Raw genomic sequence first — 25,874 nt, forward strand, 5'->3', positions numbered from 1 at the left:
AGCAAATGATGAAATGTACAACCAGCGCAGCGGTTCTGCCGACCCCTGTGCTCCATTTCCAGAATGAAAGGGTGGCAGTTTGTGCCAACAGCTCCAATCTTTCCATGATTCTTCTGATTTCAGGCTGGACAACAGCGTTGGTGGGAACAGGAGATCACGGTAAACGGAAACATTCAGAAAGGAGAGTTAATTACATACAACCTGACTGAGCTGATCAAGCCAGAGGCCTATGAAGTCCGCCTAACTCCCATCACCAGATTTGGGGAGGGAGATTCAACCATTCGTGTCATCAAATATAGTGGTAAGGAGATGTTATGGTAACAGGAGACATATTCGAATATGGGTCACACAGTTTAATGTAACTTGTAATGTGCAGTTAAGAGCAACTTTAGTTGCTGTCACTGTAAGATGCATAATCATGCTCAAAGAGTAATTATCAATAGTTCGATGCCAAACTGATGGAATATATCTAGTGGGGTCTTGCAGGGGTCTGTTCTGGGTCCAGTACTGTTCAATATTTTCATTAATACCTTGGATAATGGAATGCAAAGGATACTTTTAAAATTTGCAGATGTCACTAACCAGGGAGGGGTTGCTAGCACTCAGAAGGACAGGATTAGAATTAAAAATGACCTTGACAAATTGGTCTGAAATAAACAAGGTGAAATTCAATAAAGACACATGCAAAGTACTACACTTAGGGAAAAAAAATCAAATGCACAGATACAAAATGGTGAACTAGGCAGTAGTACGGCTAAAAAAGGTCTGGGGTTATAATGGATCACACATTGAATACGAGTCAACAATGCGATGCAGTTGTGAAAAAGTAATATTATCCTGGGGTGTATTAACAGGAGTGTTGTAGGTAAGACACAGAAGGTAACTGTCCTGCTCTGCTTGGCACTGGTCAGGCCTCAGTTGGAGCATTGTAACCACTCCTAGGTGCCACACTTGGGAAAGGTGTGGTCAAATTAGAGAGACTCCAAAGGAGAGCAACAAAAACAATAAAAGGTTTAGAAAACCTGACCTGTGAGGAAAAGCTTAAACAGACAAACAAACAAAACTGGTCAGGTTTAGTCCTGAGAAAAGAAGACTGGGGGGAACCTGGTAACAGTCTTCAAATATTTTAAAGGCTGTGATAAAGAGGATGGTGATCAGTTGTTTTCCATGTCCATGGAGGGTAGGACAAGTACCGATCAGCTAAATCTGCATCAAGGTAGATTTAGGTTAGATACTATGAAAAGCTTTCTAACTATAAGGATAGTTAAGCACTGGAATAGGCTTCCAAAGGAATCCCTGTCATTAGAAGATTTGAAGAACAGATTGGACAAACATCTGACAGGCATGGCCTAGGTTTCCTTAGTCCTGCCTCAGCGCAGGGGGCTGGACAATGACCTCTCAAGGTCATGTCCAGTCCTACATTTCTATGACACTATGAAATTGAACAAATAGGTAGAATTATGTCTAAGGCCCCAATCCGGCAATCAGATTGTCACAGGCAGACCCTTGTGCCTGCATGAAGCTTGCTGCTCTGTGTAGAGCTGGGCAGCGACAGGATTTTCGATTTCCCAGGAAATTCCACAGCCTCTATTTTTTTTCCATTCCAAAATGGAATAAAGCCAAAAAAAAAAAATTGAAATTTCTCCTGAAACACAATTCAGAAAAAAAACATTTTGAGTAGATTAAAACATTTTGTTTAGGTAAAATCTAGATACTTTGTTCCATTTTCAACCTTTTAAAACTTTTTTTTATATAAAAACAATGAAGTTCATTTCAAAAAGTTGTTTCAAAACAAAATTTAACCATTCCTTTGGGAAAATATCAAAACACTTCATTTTGGAACTTTTTCTAAACAAAATTTTGTCAAATTTGCCATTTTTTAAAACATTTCAGTTTTGATGAAAACAGCTTCGTTTTCGCACAAAATGTTTCAACCACAATATTCTGACGAGCTCTAGTTCAGGGCAAGTGCAAGCGTCTTCCCACAATGACCCCCAGATGCCATGTGGGCACAGAAGGCTTCTCACATGAATCTTTGGATTGCTATAGCCTTTGTTTTACAGAAATCTCCAAATATTTCCAACATTTGACTCCTTAGTTTTTGTGAATATTTGCTTAATGAATTGAATTCTCTTTTCCTGTTTGTTTCCCTTTTGTGTTCACATTCTGTAAATATCATAATGAAAGGACCATATGCCCACGTGGGGTATTTCTACTGAAGTCAGTGGAGCTGGGGCAAAATAATACCAGCTGAGGACCTGGCCCAATGACTGGAAGGATTTTTAACTGAAAAAAAAATGAAGTAAATTTAAGCACATATTGGAGGATCTTTGTAGCAAGGGAATTTTAAAGTTTGTAAATGCAAGTGTTAGCATTAGAAACCTGATTCTGTGGTACCCTCGTCCAAACAGGAAACAGATGGCATGTCGAGTCAAAACTAAGCAACATAATTCCTAGACACTCTGGCAGCTAGCTAGCACAATGACCAGTGCTATATAAAAACTTGAGAGAGCTCGATTTTGGATAACAACTATAATAGATGGCTCAGAGGCACTCTGCAGACCAAGGATTACTCCCAGAAATTATTTGTCAAATAATTTTGAATAATGAATAGAACTGAGGAAATTGTAAGCGGCTTGTGCACAATTCACGAAAAGAAAAATAGGCTACATTTCTCAAATAAATTATTCATGATCAATCATTAGCTCCGCCATGCTCAATCCCAATGCAAATAATTTAGTTTAGTGTGTTAATATCAACAACAAAAAATAAGATGAGACAATCAAAAATATTGATTCCACAGGCACATATTTGTACTTTCCATTTCTGGACAGTTACCCCGAAAGCTTATGCTCTAATAAATTTGTTAGTCTCTAAGGTGCCACAAGTACTCCTGTTCTTCCTACAGACAAGATGAGCCAAGCTTAGGGGTTTTGCATTTTGCAGAAAGTAGTTGTCTGAGCAATGTATTTGTGTCCAAACGTATGAACTAACCAAAGCAGGTGCTTAGGTCCCTTAGGTCTCCTGAGTCGCAGGCTAGCAGCTTAACTCCTGGATCATCCTTTCTCTTCCTTACAGATGCAAAGAGCAGCATCCAACTTCTGGGTGGTTAGCTCATCTCTCCTTTGGCTCATCTGGCAGTGCTTGTGGCCTGTGAAGCACAACAGATTGTTTCAAGTATAAGCTGTGGCAGTGTGCTAGAGGCATACACACTCACACGCCCCACAAGGTCACTTGCTGAATTCAGGATTTTGCTGACTTATTAAGTCAATTGAAGTGTCTAGCCCTGCACTGGCAGAAACACCTCCTTCCTTCAACAGAAAGGGCATGTTTCTGCTGGAGGGAATTTTGTTCTCAGATCTGTCACTAATACACATTTGAATGAAATACCCACGCATTTCAAATGTGCTGATCAGGTACCTGCTGCAAAATCAAACCACCCAGCAGAAAACAAGCAGTTTGCATTATATGCAAGATGGGAACGTTAGTTTTGGAGCGTGGTTCAGCGCTATTGATGCTGGTACCTGCAACTTTGCAGTTTTAAAGATCATGAATAGGCTGCAAATCAACAGGATAAATCTCAAGCTGCTTTCTCTTAAAGTAGAACTCGAGATAGTTAACCTTCATGCACTTCAAACACGGGGTGTGTCTGAGCATCGTTATCAGAACTATTGTCTCGGCTCACCTATTGTAAAGCATTATTGTCCAGGTGTTATAGATTCAGCCATAAAATAATGAGATCTCACACATTTATCCCAGTGTAGAGTTTTATATTTCGAACCTCAAAATGCTTGATTCCTAGAAATGTTGTTAACAGGCTGACAGGATGCATTTCACAGCAGCAAGTCCACCTAAATGTAGATAAACCGTAAATATTTATCCAGGAATTAAAATAAAAGCAGAGGGAACGTGGCTAGAAAGGACAATTAAGGTAACTATTTGCAAACCTCTTTTCACTGCAAATGTTTGTTCTTTGGGGCATCTGGCCAAACAGCGAAGCATTGGAATCGTGAGATTTTCAATATACTTTTAATCAAGTGTGTGTTGAGTTGCATTCTGTCTCCAAGAGGAACATATCCTGGATTCCAGCAGTGCCAGCCTGTGTTTCTCACATCATCTCTTTGGACATGTCTTATTGAAACATACTGTAGGTTTAATTCTCACACTAATATATTAGTATTCCATTGTGAGCTCTATTATTGGTAACCTACATCTCTTAGGATAGTATAGATTTATCATCAGGCTAATTATATTTTACTCACTTTTTATTTTATCCAGGATAAAATGCAGACCGGACTCATTCTAATAGAGATGCTAGAGCTGTTTGCTGCATCTTTCTTTGAACGGAGCTGAACCCTACAGATGTACAGAGGGGGAACTGAAGGGCAGTGCACAACTTAAATCCTACTTTGGGGGCTTAAGTTGGGTTTACATAGTGTATCATAAGAACATAAGAACGGCCATACTGGGTCAGACCAAAGGTCCATCTAGCCCAGTATCCTGTCTTCCGACAGTGGCCAATGCCAGGTGCCCCAGAAGGAATGAACAGAACAGGTAATCATCAAGTGATCCATCCCCTGTAAAGTCTGTGTGTTGGCTCCGCATGGAGCCAATTTCACCCTTTAAGAGTTGTTGGAAAGTTTTCAAGAATCAACAATCAATTTTCATCATGTCTTTTGCTTCTGTGGCCTCATGAGTTATAGAAATTGATTTCCTCTCAGTGCTTCTAGCAGAGGTAGCAGACTTCTGGCTACCAGCGAAGAGTTAAAATATGAAATTTCATAAAAATTGAAAGACGTGCCTAAAAATAATAAGTCCAGTTTGCACACACAGTATGTTGTTTCAGAGGCAGAGTAACTATAATTCTGTGGTTTCGCACTGGTTAAAAAGCCGTCAGGAACTACAGAAAAGTAAAAACAGAACAGACTGATTTTAAATGCATCGTTTACTGGGAACAGGGCCTGGATCCTACAAGAGTCCAATAGCCCTCAGTTCCCATTGACTTAAACCAGGAACCTGCTGGGTTAGTGCACCAACTTTCCTTCCTTCCACCTAAATCCAATCCTATCTTAGGTTACAAGTGCAAATTACCTTGGTAGCTTGACCATAAAGCCCCATTTTGCAAAGCTTTTCAATATATCGCACAATTTAACACACATAGTATTATCTGCTCAAAGGAAAACTCAGGGTTGGAATCCCTAAGATATTGCAAGTCCCAGGACTGAGGTTTATTGCCAGATTCTTTTATAATACTCACCTGTACTATGCACATCTCTAGCATTCTTTACAAGCATTCTTTTCCGTTCCCAGAGCCTTAAAACTGTAAACAAACGTGTGCTTTTGTGCAGTTCAATCTCCTGACGGCTTCAAAATGTCTGTATTTTATTATCAAGTGGTGGTAGTCATTCCACAGGTAAGGCTTGCATCAGGTTTGCTTTAAAAAGCCCTATTTTCAACCCCCTCTAAATTTTTATTGAAGCATCTGATCTGTCTTTAAATAGGTATGCTTGACTTAGGCTAGAATAAGGATTTTTTAAGAGATTTGTAGTAAATTGGGGATTGAAGGGCCAAATCTTCAACTAATGCAAATAGACATACCACCACTGGCTTGTCTTCACTACAGGGGTAAGTCGACCTAAGTTACGCCACTCCAGCTACATGAATAATGTAGGTGGAGTCGACGTACCTTAGGTCGACTTACCCCAGTGTCTCCACCGCACTGCATTGAAGGAGATGCTCTCCAGTCGACTTCCCTTACTCAGAGAGTTGGAGTACAGGGGTCGACCAGAGAGTGCTCTGCTGTCGATTTAGCGGGTCTTCACTAGCCCTGCTAAATTGATCCCTGCTGCTAGTGTCGATCTCCCCGTAGTGAAGGCCAGCCCTTAGTGAAGCTATGCTGGTTTGCACGAGCTGGAGATCTAGCCCAAAGAGTATTATATGCTAGGTGATCATAATTTTCCTGGGTTTTCAAAATATTCCCACTCAAAATAATGCAGTTCATCATAAAATTTCCACCCGCAGTTTCTCAGCTGCTTTATAACTCCCGAATCCACACATTTGTACAGGTCTTCAGGCAATGAAGAAATTAGAGATGAAATTTTCTCATTATGAGTTGGATCTCTGGTCTTGAAAGCTAGCACCATCAGTGAATTTGCTATTGAAAGATATACCCATCAGCAAGTTCATTGCTGAACAACTGGAATAACTGTATGGAAATATATTGAGATTAATATTTTTCATGTTTATATTTGTTGATGTTGTGGCATTTCTTGTTGCCTTTTACCATTTAAAATATTAAATAGTGAAAAATCTGCATTTCATATACAAATGCACAAGATGTGTCACAGTTCTTCGTGGCTATAATGAATGCATTGGAATTTGAACATATTCCGGTGACTTCTATCTTTACTATCAAGTAGTATGAAGTTAATCTAATATGGGAGTGTTCCAGAGCACAGCACAGCGTGAATGAAACCAGCCACTGCAGATTAACATTTACATTTCTCAGATACAAACACATGCAACTTTCAATGAGCTTATCTGTTAGGAGCTGTTTGAATGAATGTCTGAAATGTGGAAACTGTATAATTAGGAAAATCTCAGTAAAGTGTTTTTTTAAAAATATCTTCCCCTCCTAACCCATACTTTTGGGGGTAGACAAAAATGGGAAAAACACACTAGTACCTGGATACTATCAATCAAAAGTGTGTACACATGCTTGGTTTTCTACCTTCTCTCCACTGTGGCCTGGAGAAAGGAAAAATCAGCATAGTATGAATGACATCATGATTACAGTCAGCTAAAAACTTGACGAATCACTTATTAGATGCATATATTATTCTGCAAGAGAACATTCAGTTCACCAAGTAAACACAGTCACATCTATTTAAATCGCACTAATCGACTGTGTAGGCTAGTGCAGTACAAATATGTCTTGTAGTAACAATTTTAAAAATCATCATCATCATTTCACGTAAATCCATGTAGGCTGGTATGGTAAAAGGCAACTATAAAATCTCTGAATGTTCAGTTACTCCATTTCAAATCTGAACACACACTTTCTTTATGGATCTTCCTCTATAAAAAATAAATTCTTAAGCAGCAATTAAAGTTGCAAACTGAACTGCTTCCTACCACTCCAAAAGCAATGGGCAGTGTTTCTTCACAGTATATAGAATGGGACTCCTGATACCTGTACAGAACAAGAATGGTCTGCCATAGGAGGCTGTCAATTACTACTCCAACACTTACATTTTCGTAGGCTAAATGTTATTTCTTTTAAAAATAGCGACTTTTCTGTAGGTTAGAAACGTATATCACTATTACACACCTTGATCCTGAGGTCAGATCAGACCCCAGATGGGTACAAAGATCCAGCCTCATGGATCCAGTTGCAGGATTGGGACCTTATATAAAAAGATTAGAGAGCAGCACCAAAGCACAAAATTGAGGCTATTTTTGGGGTGCACAAACAGAAAATTCCAGTACACGGGTGTGTGTTAAAAACAGCATGTTAAGTTAGGTGTCACAATTAATAGGCCAGATCATCAGCCATGACTGGTTTCTTTTGTGTCTCTTAGCATAATTGGCTTAATATTTCCTTTCTCCTTTTGTTTGTCTTTCTGATTTAGATTGCATGTTCTTTGGAGCAAGGGCTCTCTCTAACCATGTGTATTGCCTAATAGTCCTGATATTGATTGGGACCTTTATGCACTATTGCAATAAGAGCTGATCAGGAAATTTTCAACAAACCATTTTTTCACTGAAAAATGCCAGTTTGTCACAAAAAAACCCCAAACCTTTTTGCAGAACAGGATCTGTTTCAATGAATGTCCCTACTGGAAAAGTTATTGGGTAAAATCTCATTTCCACATTTTCAAATTGGGAAGTTTTGGAGGTTTGAGTTGAAACAACTTTTCATTTTAAAAATTTAGTAAATTTAGACTAAAAAATGTTTAAAAAAGAGAGAGAGAGAGAGGTCAGAATCAAAACCAAACATTTTGATTAACCTGAACCAAAACTTTGTTCAGATTTTTGGTTTACAAAAATTTTGAAGATTTAGACTTTTTGTCCCAGTTTTGGATGGACATTTTTTTCAATATCTCAAAAATTTTCATAGGATGGGGAAACTGTTTCCCACCAAGCTCTAATTATCATACCAATAATAAAAAATATAATCAGGCAACTGAAAATATAGTATATTTAACCTTAGCTATTGACGTCCAAAATTATTGTTTGTTTTTTTAATGAGATGTCTAAGAACAGCCATACTGGGTCAGACCAATGGTCCATCTAGCCCAGTAAAGTGTCTTCTGAGAGTAGCCAATGCCAGGTGCGTCAGAGGCAATGAGCAGAACAGGGCAATTGATTGAGCATGGGGTGGCATCCCTGACCATCTTGGCTAGTAGCCATTGATGGACCTGTCCTCCATGAACATATCTCGTTCTTTTTTTAACTCAATTATACTTTTAGTCTTCACAACATCCCCTGGCAATGAGTGTAATGTTATGGACTAGCACATAAGGGCACCTCAATTGTTCCTTAATCAAGTTTTCAATTTTGGAAGAATTTGTGGTAAATTTAAATAGGTTTTATAATGAGAGAAAATCGCCCATTGAATATGAAAGAGATTCTTTTTTTTTTTTTACTAAGAATAAAAGTTAAGAGCATAACAGAGCTCTCTGCCAAGGTTTGTGTGGTGCAATCTGCATGGACAAGGATTACCAGAAATAAGGTCTCGAAATTAAAGTGTGGTTCATGCCCCACGTGCCTGAGGTAAAAAGCTAACAGAACAGACAAAGTGGATCCAGCAGAGTCCAATAGCTTTATAACAATTCTTTCTGTTCTGAGAACGCTTTCTCTATAAAACAGTCAGATCAGCTAGAGTCAGGATGAACTGACTAGAATCACAGAATCATAGAATATCAGGGTTGGAAGAGACCTCAGGAGGTATCTAGTCCAACCCCTGCTCAAAGCAGGACCAACACCAACAAAATCATCCCAGCCAGGGCTTCGTCAAGCTGGGCCTTAAAAGCCTCTAAGGAAGGAGATTCCACCACCTCCTTAGGTAACCCATTCCAGTGCTTCACCACCCTCCTAGTGAAATAGTTTTTTCCTAATATCCAACCTAGACCTCCCCCACTGCAACTTGAGACCATTACTCCTGTTCTGTCATCTGCCACCACTGAGAACAGCCGAGCTCCATCGGCTTTGGAACCCCCCTTCAGGTAGTTGAAGGCTGCTATCAACTCCCCCCTCATTCTCCGATTCTGCAGACCAAATAAGCCCAGTTCCCTCAGCCTCTCCTCTTAAGTCATGTGCCCCAGCCCCCTAATCATTTTCATTGCCCTCCACTGGACTCCCTCCAGTTTGTCCACATCCCTTCTATAGTGTGGGGACCAAAACTGGATGCAATACTCCAGGTGTGGCCTCACCAGTGACGAATATAGGAGAATAATCACTTCCCTCGATCTGCTGGCAATGCTCCTACTAATACAGCCCAATATGCCATTGACCTTCTTGGCAACGAGGGCACACTGCTGACTCATACACCTCTACCCCAATATAACACGACCCGATATAACACAAATTCAGATATAACGCGGTAAAGCAGAGCTCCGGAGGGGCGGGACTGTGCACTCCGGCGGATCAAAGCAAATTCGATATAATGCAGTTTCACCTATAACGTGGTAAGATTTTTTGGTTCCCGAGGGCAGCGTTATATCGGGGTAGAGGTGTATCTAGCTTCTCGTCCACTATAATCCCCAGGTCCTTTTCTGCAGAACTGCTGCTTAGCCAGTCGGTCCCCAGCCTGTAGCAGTGCATGTGATTCTTCCTTCCTAAGTGCAGGACTCTGCACTTGTCCTTGTTGAACCTCATCAGATTTCTTTTGGCCCAATCCTCCAATTTGTCTAGGTCACTCTGGACCCTATCCCTACCCTCCAGCGTAGCTTCCTCTTCCCCCAGTTTAGTGTCATCTGTGAACTTGTTGAGGGTGCAATTAATCCCATCATCCAGATCATTGATAAAGATGTTGAACAAAACCGGCCCCACGATCGACCCCTGGGGCACTCCACTTGATACCGGCTGCCAAATAGACATTGAGCCGTTGATCACTACCCATTGAACCTGATAATCTAACCAGCTTTCTATCCACCTTATAGTCCATTCATCTAATCCATACTTTTTTAACTTGCTGGCAAGAATACTGTGGGAGACCATATCAAAAGCTTTGCTAAAGTCAAGATATATCACATCCACCGTTTCCCCCATATCCACAGAGCCAGTTATCTCATCATAGACGTTTAAGCTCACAGAGCCAGTTATCTCATCATAGACGCAGTCAGGTAGGTCAGGCATGACTTGCCCTTGGTGAATCCATGTTGACTGTTCCTGATCACCTTCCTCTCCTTCAAGTACTTCAAAATGGATTCCTTGAGGACCTTCTCCATGATTTTGTTGGAGACTGAAGTGAGGCTGACCGGTCTGTTCTCTTTCTTCCCTTTTTAAAATATGGGCACTATATTTGCCTTTTTCCAATTGTCCGGGACCTGCCTCAATCGCCATGAATTTGCAAATATAATGGTCAATGGCTCTGCAACCACATCAGCCAACTCCCTCAGTACCCTTGGATGCATTGCATCCGGCCCCATGGACTTGTGCATGTCCAGCTTTTCTAAATAGTCCTTAACCTGTTCTTTCACCACTGAAGGCTGCTCACCTCCTCCCCATACTGTGCTGCCCAGTGCAGCAGTCTGGGAGCTGACCTTGTCCGTGAAGACTGAGGCAAAAAAAGCATTGAGTACTTCAGCTTTTTCCACATCATCTGTCACTATGTTGCCTCCCCCATTCAGTAAGGTCCCCACACTTACCCTGACCACCTTGTTGCTAACATACCTGTAGAAACCCTTCTTGTTATCCTTCACATCCCTTGTTAGCTGCAACTCCAATTGTGCCTTGGCCTTCCTGATGACACCCTTGCATGCTCTAGCAATATTTTTATACTCCTCCCTAGACAGCTATCCAAATTTCCACTTCTTGTAAGCTTCCTTTTTGAGTTTAAGCTCACCGAAGATTTCACTGAAGAATGGATATAACTCTGAACATTAAAGATTTTCTAGACAGTTCAAACTCAACCTCAGGAATGTAGTCCTTCAGTCATCCATTAGTTTCCTTTCATGGCTAATTTTACATACTACTTCTGGCTCACACAGCAATACGACCTTTCAGAAATGAGAATTTGAGAATCATGTGCCCCTGTTTTATAGCTACTTGCTGCATTACTTAGGAGAGAGCTTTTCTGCCAGTTCACCATGTGCAAGTAAGTTCAGCCTAACCATAGCTTAATTTGTTATTCTGCTTTTGTCAATCAGTCTGAGCTGACGCTGGCTTGGCAGCCAGCCCTTTTCGGTCTGGGTGCTGTACTCAGAGCAGTCTGACTAGCATGGCTCAAGGTGACCCATTAATGGTAGTTTCTATAAAAGCTTCTCTATACAATTACAAAGCAAGCATCACTAAATGCAGTTTCTAGCAATTTCAGCTAATTCTGAGTTCAACCACTCAAGAAGCACAAGAAAATGAATGTTTCTTGAAGAGTGAAAGGTAATTTTTTTTTTTAACAAATGCTCGTGAGGTTATCTAATGGAAGTTAACGACTAAGTTCCTCTGGAAAATCACAGATCATTCTTTTAGGTAAAGTGAGATAAAATGGCAGAGCTACTAAATGGAGGGTTTTTTTTAAAAATGTCAGATTGAATCTGCAACTAAATATAACTCATGAGGGAAGGTCAGACGCAAAGTGTTTATGTCCATAAACAGAGCAGGTGACTAGTAGTATCAACACGTGGAGCAATAATTGGGTAGAAGTCTGTTATTAACAAAGCCTTCATCTGCATATCTACAGTACAGTAGGGTTACAAGGTTTCATCAAACATCGTCTGGAGCCAGAATTAGATTGCAGAGTTTCTTTAGATAATTGTTCCTTTCTGATTCTGGGCCTAAACCACAATCCCTCATGATTACAGGAACAGGTCTCTGTTTCCTAAATAACCCAGCTGAAATCCTCTCCTGTGCACGTGGCCAGCACATGGCCTATGCACCATCTAATTCCCACTTCAGCCTTATTTTGAGGTCTTCAGTGATGCACAGGCATGGTGCTGACCCTCTCGGCAGGGGTGAATTTCATCCCTACTCCATTAAAAATACGACATTGCGGAATTGTCGAATTATAGATGGGAAAAGGGATATGGATCCAAAGGAGTTCAAAGCAATTACACACCAGATCTTGAAACCAAGTTTATCTACCATTCTCTGAGACTTAAAATCACTGTGCCTTATCATCCTACTTTGGATCTGTGGGGATTAGCAGAGTAATTACTGTAATATTTTATAAAATTACTGCCTTAACCTTCCAAGTTTATAATCCTTCTCTGATATGCATATATTGTACCTGGAGGATCATAGAGAGGACACTGGGATAATGCATTTCAGACTGTATTTTATTAATATCCTGGCCAATAGCTGTCAATCCTTTATTGTTTTAAAGGTAAGTATATCATGTAACTAGTGAACAATGATATACCTAGAAGTGGCGTGTACTGGTTTATAGAATAGAATACTTTATTTATATTACTTCGTCTTTGACTACAAAGAAATTCTGTATGTTCCCCCTGCTATTGTTTGAAAGTCAGATGGGTGCTTTTGGGAATGCTACAAGTTCTGTTTGTTTCCCAGCGTGTTTTTCTGACATAAAACTTCACGCAACTGGAATTTCTCTAAGGAAGGGGCCCAGAGCTATCAACTCTCCCCAGCCCCACACTCTTCCCTCCCCCCAGCCCCGAGCTCTCTCATGCTGCCTCTGCACCAAAAACGCATGCTGTCCTCTCTGCACCCACAGCTCCACACTCTCCTCCTGCTGTCCCACACCCAGCCCCACATTCTTTCCCCCCCAAGCCCCGAGCTCTGCACCCTGCACTCAGCCCTGCAGTCTCCCTGCCCCACATCCAACCCCATGGTCTCACACTGAGAGATGGTCAGGCTGATGGACAGCATCCCAGGAGGGGCCAGGCAGTTCTGGGAGCCTTTGACCACATCCTCTGTCTGTGTCTCCACTTCCCCAGGAAGCGTCAAAAGCCCAGATCCAATCTTCCGAACCCTCCTGGAGGCTGGGATGCCCAGTGCCCCCTGCTCCACTCCTCCCAGAGGCTGGGGGTGCCTGTTGCCCATGGCACTTAAAGGACTGCAAAGTGGGGGGGGGGCGCACACAGGGTTGCAACACCGCTGAAATTTGCCCTGGCTGCCCCTCCATCATGCCTGCCAGGAAGGGGCTCTGCTGCTGTCAGGCCTGGCTCCAGGCACCAGCTGAGCAAGCTGGTGCTTGGGGCGGCAGATTGTTGGAGGCGGCATTCTGCCCAATCCTAGGGCGGCACGGCCGCTTTTTTGTTTGTTTTTGTTCTTGTTCTGCTCCGGCCGCCCTGTAGGGGGCGGCGGTGCGGAGAACCAGAGCGCCCTGCAGGGCAGTCCTCTTCCTTCCCTCCCCGCCGACCGGAGCGGAGCCCTCGCGGCAGGAAGCGGTGCAGTGGGAGGGGCCACGTGGCAGCACCCCTGCTGTAGCCCTGGCCGCCCCCTTCTCTCTCTCTCCCGCCCGCTCCCCTCCCTCCGGCCGCCCCATTTTTTTTTTTTTTGCTTGGGGTGGCCAAAAAGCCAGTGCCACCCAGCTCTGGTCAGCAGCTGGGGGGAGCCTGACCCTCCCCTCCCCTTTGCACCCTGCATTTAAAGAAACCTGAACCAATGTAAGATGGGAAGTGTGATTTAGGCTGTTGACATTTCACGTGGCAGCATTTTTAAACACATGAGAATGGATTCATTACAGGTGACGTTCCCTGTAATCCAGTGCACTGCTAGGGATGAACAGAGTCTAATGTGAACCCTTTGCACGCTCAATTTTACCCATTTTCTATCATGTGTTGGCTTCAGCAATAGGACATCAGCCTGCTGTTAGCTGGACAGCAGCTTTCTTCCTTAAAATAGGTGTGAGGGGCTAGGTTTGATGCCTGACTGTGTGCGCCGTGGAAGAGTATGCTCATCCCTGGAAAGGAGGACTATCTCCCATTACTCCGTGCCGATGTCTTTAGATCATTAAAGAGCAGGACGGTGGTTGTGGTGCTGACCCTAGCCGTATGCAATCATCAGTGTTCTTAGACGGCCCCCAGGGGAAGATGTAGGATGAGTAGAGTACCGCTTTTAAAAAGGCTTTCAAATGACACTAATTGTGTTCTTTTCTGTCTTTCTTCCAGCTCCAGTCAATCCTCACTTAAGTAAGTATTTTTATCCTTTGTTGCACTTCATCACTGGAAGAATTAGCGTTGCATTAATTGTTGCTTCATGGTTATGCAATAAATAGGCAGCGTTTCATTTTCATTTATAGTCCATGGATTCCATAAGGTCCATTTTAAGTCTGTCACACAGGACTGCACTCGCTTGCGGTTGGAGACTGGAACTTTTTTGTAATTTCCAGTTGCTAAACAGACAGTACTCAGATCCAGAGAAGATTGCGGCTGCTGGACATACCCCTTCCCCTGTGTCCCAAACTGATGAATAATCCCTAAGGAAAAGGCGCATATGCTTTCAAAGGTCCTCCAGGTATCTGGGTAAATGGTCCTTGATTAACAACGAAAGGAGAAAGTGAGTGTAAATGAAAGGGTGACGCTATGGATTCCTCAGTGTAATTTGCACAAATACACAAATACTCGAGTATGTCACTCCACATCCAAATTTCCTGAGTTTGCAAAATTAGGCTAATAATAATCTTGAAAGAAAAGACACTCTTCTAAGATTATTAAAACTTCCTCTTCTGTTGGACCAGAAACACCATTGTCTTTGTTCTGCCGTTTTCACACTTCTGATTCTGGTCAGAACCTCGTCTACATATACCTACTTCCAGGATTGATAAGAGAGAGAAGCTATTGCTCCAGGCCATAGTGATTGCATGCTTTGCTATGGGAACGTGTACACTTGCACTAGGGAAGGGCAAACTGGTTCAAATAAAATAAGAACCAACCAGACCTATTGCCAGAGAGTGAACCTGAATCATTACTGCGGTTCTGTAAACTACTGTATTGAACATAAGAATGCCTATTTTGGGTCAGACCAAATTGTCCATCTAGACCAGTATCCTCTCTTCCAACAGTGTTCAGGGGCCAGATGCTTCAGAGGGAATAAACAAAACAGAGCAATTTATTGAGGGATCCATCCCATTGTCCAGTCTCAGCTTCTGGCAGTCAGAGGTTTAGGGACACCCAGAGCATGGGGTTGCGTCCCTGACCATCTTGGCTAATAGCCATTGATGGACCTGTCCTCTGTGAACATATACAATTCTTTTTTGAACCCAGTTATATTTTTGTTGGTTAACCTTTCCTTTCTATTCATTCTCATCTTCACACACCTCTGAGTTCAGATGTGTTATAAAAACACAAGAAAGGTTATTTTCAGTGAGCTGGAGGAGATAGGGTGGAAGGTACAGTAAATATCATAGAATCGTAGATTAGGGTTGGAAAAGACCCCAGGAGGTCATCTAGTCCAACCCCCTGCTCAAAGCAGGACCAACCCCAACTAAATCATCCCAGCCAGGGCTCTGTCAAGCCAGACCTTAAAAACCCTTTAAGGATGGAAATTCCACCATCTCCTTAGGTAACCAATTCCAATGCTTCACCACCCTCCCAGTGAAATAGTGTTTTCTAATATCCATCCTAGACCTCCCCCACTGCACCTCGAGACCATTGCTCCTTGTTCTGTCATCTGTGACGACTGAGAACAGCCGAGCTCCATCCTCTTTGGAACCCCCCCTTCAGGTAGTTGAAGGCTGCTATCAAATCCCCCCTCATTCTTCTCTTCTGGAGACTAAACAATCCCAGTTCCCTCAGCATCTCCTCATAAGTCATGTGCTCCAGCTCCCTAATCATTTTTGTTGCCCTCCGCTGGACTCTTTCCAATTTTTCCACATCCATCTTGTAGTGTGGGGCCAAAAACTGGACACAGTACTCCCAGATGAGGCCTCACCAATGTCGAATAAAGGGGAACGATCACGTTCCTCGATCTGCTGGCAATGCCCCTACTTATACAGCCCAAAATGCCGTTAGCCTTCTTGGCAACAAGAGCACACTGTCGACTCATATCCAGCTTCTCGTCCTCTGTGACCCCTAGATCCTTTTCTGCAGAACTGCTGCCTAGCCATTCGGTCCCTAGTCTGTAGCAGTGCCTGGGATTCTTCCGTCCTAAGTGCAGGACTCTGCACTTGTCCTTGTTGAACCTCATCAGGGTTTTTTTGGCCCAAGCCTCTAATTTGTCTAGGTCCCTCTGTATCCGATCCCTACCCTCTAGTGTATCTACCACGCCTCCTAGATTAGTGTCATCTGCAAACTTGCTGAGAGTGCAGTCCACACCATCCTCCAGATCATTAATAAAGATATTAAACAAAACCGGCCCCAGGACCGACCCTTGGGGCACTCCGCTTGAAATCGGCTGCCAACTAGACATGGAGCCATTGATCACTACCCATTCAGCCCAACGATCTAGCCAGCTTTCAATCCACCTTACTGGCCATTCATCCAGCCCATACTTCTTTAACTTGGCGGCAAGAATACTGTGGGAGACCGTATCAAAAGCTTTGCTAAAGTCAAGGAATAACACATCCACTGCTTTCCCCTCATCCACAGAGCCAGTTATCTCATCATAGAAGGCAATTAGACTTCCCCTTGGTGAATCCATGCTCACTGTTCCTGATCACTTTCCTCTCCTCTAAGTGTTTCAGAATTGATTCCTTGAGGACCTGCTCCACGATTTTTCCAGGGACTGAGGTGAGGCTGACTGGCCTGTAGTTCCCCGGATCCTCCTCCTTCCCTTTTTTAAAGATGGGCACTACATTAGCCTTTTTCCAGTCATCTGGGACCTCCCCCGATCGCCATGAGTTTTCAAAAATAATGGCTAATGGCTCTACAATCTCATCCGCCAACTCCTTTAGCACCCTCGGATGCAGCGCATGCGGCCCCATGGACTTGTGCACGTCCAGTTTTTCTAAATAGTCCCGAACCACTTCTTCCTCCACAGAGGGCTGGTCACCTTCTCCCCATATTGTGCTGCCCAGTGCAGCAATCTGGGAGCTGACCTTGTTCGTGAAGACAGAGGCAAAAAAAGCATTGAGTACATTCGCTCAATTGTCATTGTTTGTTTGTTTGCTCTTTTCTGATGTGTCCGATTCTTTTTTATGTGAATGTTTCTCATCTGATCTGGCCCCTAGATTATCCTCTTCCATCCTCTGCTCCTGACTGAAACCTGGAGAATCTCTATCAATAAACTCTCCTCTAAGAGAAGTCTCTGTCCGATCCACGTTCTCCTCTGCAGCAGTCGGCTTTTCCCCATCTCCTAGTTTAAAAGCTGCTCTGCAACCTTTTTAATGTTTAGTGCCAGCAGTCTGGATCCACTTTGGTTTAGGTGGAGCCCATCCTTCCTGTATAGACTCCCCCTATTCCAAAAGTTTCCCCAGTTCCTAATGAATCTAAACCCCTCCTCTCTACACCATCGTCTCATCCACGCATTGAGACTCTGAAGCTCTGCCTGCCTACCTGGCCCTGCGCGTGGAATTGGGAGCATTTCTGAGAATGCCACCATAGAGGTCCTGGATTTCAGTCTCTTCCCTAGCAGCCTAAATTTGGCCTCCAGGACATGTCTCCTACCCTTCCCTATGTCATTGGTACCTACATGTACCACGACCACCGGCTTCTCTCCAGCACTACACAGAAGTCTGTCTAGAACAAAGGCAAAGCAAGCTAACTTTATAAAAGGATGTTACGAAGCTGAAATCCATAGACATTTACTTATGATGGTAATATTTGATGAACTATCCCGCTAGTGAAACTTGACAAAAATAAATCTCAATAAGCATTTTGGCTGTGTGTTGAGCTTTACGGGCTCCTGTGGTAGACTGAATAAGATGTAAACTGCTACGGGCAATGAGAAACTTACCTTTTATTGCCCAGACATCGTGTTTGTTCAGATGTGCAGAAATGCAGATGGAAAGAGAAGGAAGTATTTCACACCCATCAGTATACTTGCTACCAGTCAACTGGGAGTAAAACTGGTTCTCAGCTACTGTAAACAGTTTCTCTGATTCTACAGTTCAAGAATCATAGAATCACAGAAGATTAGGGTTGGAAGGGACCTCAGGAGGCCATCTAGTCCAACCCCCTGCTCAAAGCAGGACCAACCCCAACTAAATCATCCCAGCCAGAGCTTTGTTAAGCCGGGCCTTAAAAACCTCTAAGGAAGGAGATTCCACCACCTCCCTAGGCAACCCATTCCAGTGTTTCACCACCCTCCTAGTGAAACAGCATTTCCTAATATCTAGCCAAACCTCCCCCACTGCAACTTGACCATTACTCCTTGTTCTGTCATCTGCCACCACTGAGAACAGCCTAGAATACAGTAGAACCTCAGGAATGGAGGTTGTTTGTAATTCTGAAATGGTCGTTAACTCTCAGCAAAACATTATGGTTGTTCTTTGAAAAGTTTTCAACTGAACATTGACTTAATACTGCTTTGAAACTTTACTATGCATAAGAAAAATGCTTTTAGCCATCTTAATTTAAAAGAAACAAGCACAGAAACAGTTTCCTTACCTTGTGAAATCTTTTTTAAAACTTTCCCTTTATTTTTTTAGTAGTTTACATTTAACACTGTATTTGCTTGTACTATACTGTACACTTGTACTGCATTTGCGCTTTTTTTTTTGTCTCTTCTGCTGCCTGATTGCATACTTCCGGTTCCAAATGAGGTGTGTGGTTGACCGGTCAGTTAATAACTCTGGTGTTCGTAACTCCTGAGGTTCTATTGTAGATGACTCAACACTTTAAACCTGCTCGCTGATGATCCCGTCTAGTGTGTTATTAATTAGGGCAGAATGGAAAGACTCCCATTAACTTGAATGGGCATTTAATCAGCCCTTCATTGATTACATATATATTTAATGTATTAAGAAAATATTTAATAGCAATCCCAGGTGCATTAAATGACCTTTGTCTCTAATTTTAAAGTTCAAAACTTCTTTCCTTCTTTTCTTCTTTCTTGGCAAATTTATTGTTCAGTTAAAGGACCCAGATTAACAGTCCTAGACATTAAGTCCTCTGTCTACAGAACAGTTTTAATGTGGGAAACATCAGAGTTGCATTAGTAAGAAGGATCACTTTGAGCAGTGAGCGGGGGTATCTCGTTGCCCTACCCATACCCATGCCCTTGGTCTGACAGGATCAGCTTCCAACTGTCCTAGTGAAGATGGGGAAACGTGTCAATCAAGAACTGGAGTGAGCCCAGTCAATCATTTTAGTGAGGCCTGGGCTACATTAATGCTGTAATTTGATCTAAGTTACGCTAGTTAAGTTACATAAGTAACGTCACTTAAGTCGATGTGCCTTAGTACGACTTACAACAGTGTCCGCACTACGCTATGTCGACGGGAGATGCTCTCTGGTGACATAACTTCTGCCTCTAGTTGAGGTGGATTAAAGATGTCGATGGGAGAGCGCTCTCTCATCGACTTAGCATGTCTTCACCAGACCCACTAAATCGATGCTCTGCATCGATCACATTGGCGTCAAGAGTAGTGTAGACCTGGCTACTGAATGGCCATGAGGTGGTAACAACTTTAGGTCAATAACATCTGGGGGGAAAGCCTTGCCCTACTGAAGTCCATGACAAAATTCTCATTGACTTCAATTGGGCCAGGTCTTCATCCTTTAGATGGATTCAAACCAGTAAACTAGAGATAAAAGATTCTGTATTCCATTACCCATATCATCTTTGTTTTCTAGATTCTCATCTTATTTATCTCACAAGTGTCAATTTAAAGATGCTGTCTGTCTGTATAAATAAACCACCAAAAACCTGTGTTCATAGACCACTAAGAACTGATTTTAAACCCAGGAAATTCTGCCCTTTACTTTAACTTGATGGGCCTGATTCTGTGTAAATCAAGACTAGTTAGTGGATTCGCCCTGGATAAAACTGGTTTGTGTGAGACCAGAATCATTCCCTTCATGCATAAATTCTGCAGCACGGAAATGACATAAAATTATTCCATATTTTGAGACTTCTGAAATAGCTAAATGAGCATTTTCCAGTGGGTTAAAGACTGAGATTTAGCCTTTAATCTGTATTCCCTTTCTTTTGTGCGTTTATTAATGACCACTAAGGCTCTGTTGTCACGATAGATGCATGTAGCTCCCATTAATGTGAACAGAAGTTATGTCTCAAGAAGGAAAGAGATTCAAATATAAATATTCATATTTAAATTTGGGTTTTGTGGGGGAATGGATGACCTGAGGGATTAATGATAGCACGCAGAGCATTTTATCTTGAGGATGCTTTTTCACATTTGGCCCTGCTTAGCAGTGAAACTAATTAATGGCCTCAATCCAGTTCCTAAATTGCCATGTGCTTGGAAAATAAAAGCCACCACCCTATTGGTGCTGTTGACCAGAGGCCCATGACCTGATCCTGAATTATAAGGCCAGTTTATAAGACTCTCTGTGAGCTGAGGGGTGAAAACATTATACGTATTGCAAAAGTGCTTCTAATAATTGTGAGTGAAGCCAATATGGCTGAGATGCAAATAGGAGGATGTAAAGTATGAATATTCCTGTTAAGTGAGGCTTGGAATATGCTGAGGCCTACGGAGGCATGTTAGGCATACATTTGTTAGCATGGTTTTATTGCTTGAACAAAGGTTATGAAATGATATATGGCAGCTGCACCTTCCCCACACCAAAGGCAGCATGGGGTGTGGTAAACAGAAACGCAGGAGCCTGAGGTGGGCTTGAGCCCAGCGTTTCCATCTATGGGGCCCAGCCCAGCAAGGTCCTGGGGCTGGAGGTTGTAAAATTTAGTAATGTGTATCTTGTTACAGTTTAGCAATGCATTTTATGGTAAACAGGTAAACCACAAACAGCTGGTAGCATCTTAGAGGCTTTTTGCAATGAGAGTTAACCACATTGACATACCAAAACTATTGGGAAAGGGACTGATGCGAGTGGCTGGCTTACCTGTTGGAAATATGACTATGGTCAACTGAAATAACACATGTAGACAGGTGGAACCTAATGCTGGTCTCCTGGAATACTCGCTATGAATAAGGGCTGAGACTTAATCAGATATGGCCCAAGATGTATGGGGGTGGAATGGAGAAAGGTGTCTAAAAGTTTGTCAAACCTAGCCCTAGTGGGGAGATCTGGAATGACAGTGGAGGTGACATCCAAAACCATCATCTCCTCTTGTGGCGTGCTCCACTGACTGTTTCCTCCATCTTTGTTTCCAACGGTCTCCGCGAGGTTGTAGGTATGCATAGTGTAAGACTGTAAGTATGAACAATGCAGGAAACTTCTGCACTTCTTTTATTCTTACACTTATGGATTTGTTTTTTCTATTATTTCAATTATAGTCATCTGTATTAACTCAAGTCATAAAGTTGGTGTGTGTTTCAGCAATCTCATCTTCTTAATTAGCACCAAATAGCCTGTCTTTGTGACAGGTGCACTTTGCAACCTAATTTAATCCCAGGCTACAGTGCTAAATGGCTCCCTTATTGATGCGCTTAGAAGATAGGACAACATTTGAATGGACCTAAAGACCTATCCAGCCTGTCATGAGCTGGGGCATCTCAGCCAGACAGGATTGTGTTGGGAAGCACAGACTGCCAGCACTCATGATATACCTCTTTAATGGATGACTAAAGGACAGGGAAGATCTGTTCAAAACCTCTTGAATTCTCAGACAGGAAATGTACAGATCTGATCTCTCAAGTTATTTTCATGTTTATACTTTTGTCTATTTGTTTATATGTATATAGCGCCAAAAATACTTGGCACTAGCCCTGTCCAATTTATTCCAAATGCCATTTGCAGCTGACTCTGTGTTAAATAAATGGCAAACTTGTGCCTACTTTTTCATTGGGCCTGAACATTTTTTTGCTCACTCAAAGAAAAAGGCTTTTAATCTGCTGATGTGGAATTTCTAAATGAACCTTCTGCAACATGCTTCAAAGTGCAAATGTAGCCTTTAAACTACTGCAGCAGAGTTAGAAATGGCAAGACGGACAGTGAAGCTGACTTTGGGTTTAACTCAGCTTGTTGTAGGAGCTGAATCAGATTTTACTCATTTTCCACTCTGGTTAGCTGTCACGTAAGCAATATTTCATCCTTGAATTGTATCACTCTGTGCAAGAGCAGCGCGTGTAAGGTACTGGCGACTCTGAGTTTCCATCTTCAGAGCTCGCTATTAATGCAACGCTTTGGGTCAGTGGAGAGGGGAGAGGGCCCACACACAGCCCCCACAAGTGGCAGTGGGTTGGGACCACGAAGCCTGTGGCTTGTCTGAGATCTGCTTGGATGTTTGGCCACTTTTGGCTCTCTCAAGCCCCTCATCAGTATGATTCCTGTTGTCGGGAGACCCCTTGAACCACAACTGCCCCTTGAATCACCTTGAGGGAGGATTTGTGGGAGGGGCCCATGCAAATTAATGCCAAATTTATCTAAATTAACGTGTTCTATAGCATTAGCTTGTCCTTCAGGTTTTGTAGTGGGGATCCTCGTGGAAGTGTTGCCAGTCCCATCCCATCCTCCACAGCACCTGCTAGCAACACCCTGTCCTTTGAGCACAATATAAACAAGGATCAGAGGCTGCAGTTTCCATCCATCTGTCATATTCCTAAGGCAGCTAAGCACCTTGGGAGCTATAGTAAGGACTTGTCTATGTGGAGGGGAGCCCAGTGTACACGGGAGAGCACTCTCTCATCGACTTAGCATGTCTTCACCAGACCCACTAAATCGATGCTGCTGCATCGATCGCATTGGGGTTCAAGTGTAGTGTAGATATGGCTACTGAACGGCCATCAGGTGGTGGTAACTTTATGGCACAAGCTATTTTAATATCAAATCAGTGTAAAATACATTTCTAAAGGTGACCTGCTCAGCTTGTATTTTGTTCATAGTCCTTCATCTGCCCCGCACTGCACCGCTTCTTTCATGAGCTTTGTCCGTGTCGCTGTCTACTCTTTTGTGAGCTAAGATATGAAGCCGCAGATGCTAATCGGCATCAGTTCACATGCGTCATTATTCGGGTTATTGGATTCCACAGAGCATGTAACTGGTTTTCGGATTTCTTCTCTGTTGTGGTTGTGACGGTGCTCATGTATTTAACGATTTTGTATATTGCAAGTTTTCTATTAAATTAGACTCCAAAATGATGTGAGGGGTGGGTTTCATAATTAAACAAATGTACAGTTGACTCTGAGTCATACTGATGGTGAACAATCCTTTCAGGTCAACTGAGCGATTGTGTTTTAGTTAACTTGATTCTTACAGTCAAATGGCGATGACTCTACTCAACTCAGTGGGTTTATCTGAGAAAAGAAGTAAATCTGATCATTGTACTGAGGGAGTAGACATATGTGTCTGGGATAACCTGGTTTTGTAGGGGAATGTTTCACGTTCAGTACTATGAAGTAGACACTTTTCTTACTGTCCTCCTAGCCTAACCAGAAACGGGTTGAGGAAGAACCAGAAAAATCTCTCAAAATGGCCATGGGGCTTGGGATGAAATTTCAAGCTTAATTTTTCAGATTTGGGTATTAGATTATTTCAGATCAGCTTCAGGTTGGCCTCCATTCTTTGGGATCCTTACCCAAACCTAGCTTCAACTCCAAGGGCCTGTATGCTGATCTCACTGACACAGTACAATATCACTGACCTGAGTGGCTATATTACATATTTAAACTCCCAAACCTGCAAACATTTAGACACCTGCTCGACTTAACACCCCTGAGTAGTCCTATGTAGAACTTGTCAAAATAGCCGTTGTGCCAGCGAGCACATGTGAAAATGACTCTATAACTGGTAGTTAGAGCAGTCTCCTGGAATGTTGGAGATCCAAGTTCAAGTCCCGGCTTCAATGATTATTTAATTATTGATAAGAAACGGAACAGATTCAACATGAGAAATTGATAGAGACCCCTAGCTCGATGGTTAGTGCATGCTGTTGCAATGGGGAAGATCCATGTTCAAATCCCTTTTTCATATGAGGTGTAGGGGGCATAGAATGTGGCTCTCCCATATGCCAGGAGGCTGAAGGTTATCACTGTGCTAAAGATTATCAGTTAGGTCTCCTTCCTACCCCATCTGACGCATTTTGTAAATGAAGTCTTCATTGGCTTTGGTCAAAATCCCCGAAATTGGCATGGAATTTTTGGAGTTGCATTGAAATAAAACTTTTAACATTGCCTCGACTCAACTTTTTTTTTGGCTTAACAATTCACTCCATTTTTTTTTTTAATTCAGTTTTGGTTTGACCCAAAATTATTATTATTTTTTTTTAAATGTGGATGTGCCAGGGAACCAAACCATCCATTATTTGCCCAGCTCTAGTTCTCTGGAGGCCAGTGGAGCACTACTCCACGTGGTGAGTACAAAATGCACACCCATGGAGGAGGTTGTAACAAACACACGGGGGCCAGAAGTAGGGACAGTGAAGAAATACATCCATTGGCCCTGCTGGAGCAGTGCGTTCACTGGGACTGCTCGTGTGCGTAAAGTTCAGTAGGTGCCTTGGGGCCTTACACTGCTGGGAGGGATTTGAGAATCCAGGCCCCAAAGCCTTGGATGGTTTGGGTTCCTGGCTACCCAAGAGTACAACTCTGTGCTCATGTAATAATGATACACTCAGCTGTGATACACTGAGTCGCATGAGTTGACAATCCCACGTTGTAAACAGGAGGAGACCTCTGGAAATTACTCAGCTAGAAGTCTTTGATTGTAAGCCTTGCTTCCTCCTTAAACCGGAGTCCAACTCTCTTGGCCTTAAAGGCATGCTGCAATGCTTATCTGTTCTCTGAGGCTTTTCCGAAGGGTGGAAGGGCTAATAAGGGCTGAAGGATAATGCTGAATGGTGGAGGGGGATCTATTTGATAAGATCTGTACATGTTTTCTGTTTACACGTATGCCTGGAGTGATAGTCAGGTGTATTTTTTAGCAATTAAAATAATAAATAAAATAACTATCGTAAAGGAAGACACATCCTCGATATTCTACCCGGATTTCAAAAAAATGTCCAATGTTAATAGTGACCATTGTCCTTTAAAAAGGTTGTGGCACTGCAAGACCTTTGACAGTTACGCATACAATGGTTACAATGACTGAAGTCATGTTAATTTACTGTGTTGGCTGTAGGAGAGTTTCACTGTGGATTTGAAGATGGCAACATATGTCTATTCACTCAAGATGATACGGATAATTTTGACTGGACGAAACAAAGCACTGCCACCAGAGACACAAAATATACCCCAAACACTGGACCCAATGCAGACCGAAGTGGCTCCAAAGAAGGTAAAACATAGCTTAGATTTCTGCAGTGACAGACCCTCAGCTAATGCAAATCAACAAAGCTCCACTGAGGATCTACCCAACATGTTGAGGCCCAAAGCCTTGTCTTTTCTTAATGACACCCAGCAGTATTTAGGATGAAAATACTGACCTATGTTAATTCTGTAGGGACTCCATAACATTTAATAGAGATGATCCCAAAGCAAAATCTTGCATCTGAACATTTACATACAGAGGTCAGATCTGTATCTAAAACCAAACTTTGTGCCTCCTGACCAGTCCTGTTTGTTACCATTTCTAATGCCATTTTAAAGATGATCAGTTTCAGGCAGTAGGTTCTGTAGTGATGTATATTTCAAACTTCCTACAACATTCTGTAGCTTGTAGTCATTTAAATTCTTACTAGCAGATTGTGAGAGCTAAAAGTTTCATTGTCCTGTCTTCATTTTGAATCCT

The 25,874-nt window shown here is 42.5% G+C and overlaps 1 protein-coding gene across 2 annotated transcripts in view; it reads left to right on the plus strand.

Annotated features, from left to right (window-relative positions):
* MDGA2 (MAM domain containing glycosylphosphatidylinositol anchor 2) overlaps positions 1-25,874 on the plus strand; it is a 631,070-nt gene that overhangs the window by 582,747 nt on the left and 22,449 nt on the right. For both annotated transcript variants that reach the window (XM_008171632.4, XM_008171633.4), the window contains exons 11-13: positions 124-301; positions 14,295-14,315; positions 25,266-25,421. In XM_008171632.4, the coding sequence (XP_008169854.1) occupies positions 124-301; positions 14,295-14,315; positions 25,266-25,421 (355 nt within the window). The remainder of the gene's footprint in view (positions 1-123; positions 302-14,294; positions 14,316-25,265; positions 25,422-25,874) is intronic.

Source organism: Chrysemys picta, chromosome 4 (genome assembly GCF_011386835.1).
Source record: "Chrysemys picta bellii isolate R12L10 chromosome 4, ASM1138683v2, whole genome shotgun sequence".
NCBI lineage: Eukaryota > Metazoa > Chordata > Testudines > Emydidae > Chrysemys > Chrysemys picta.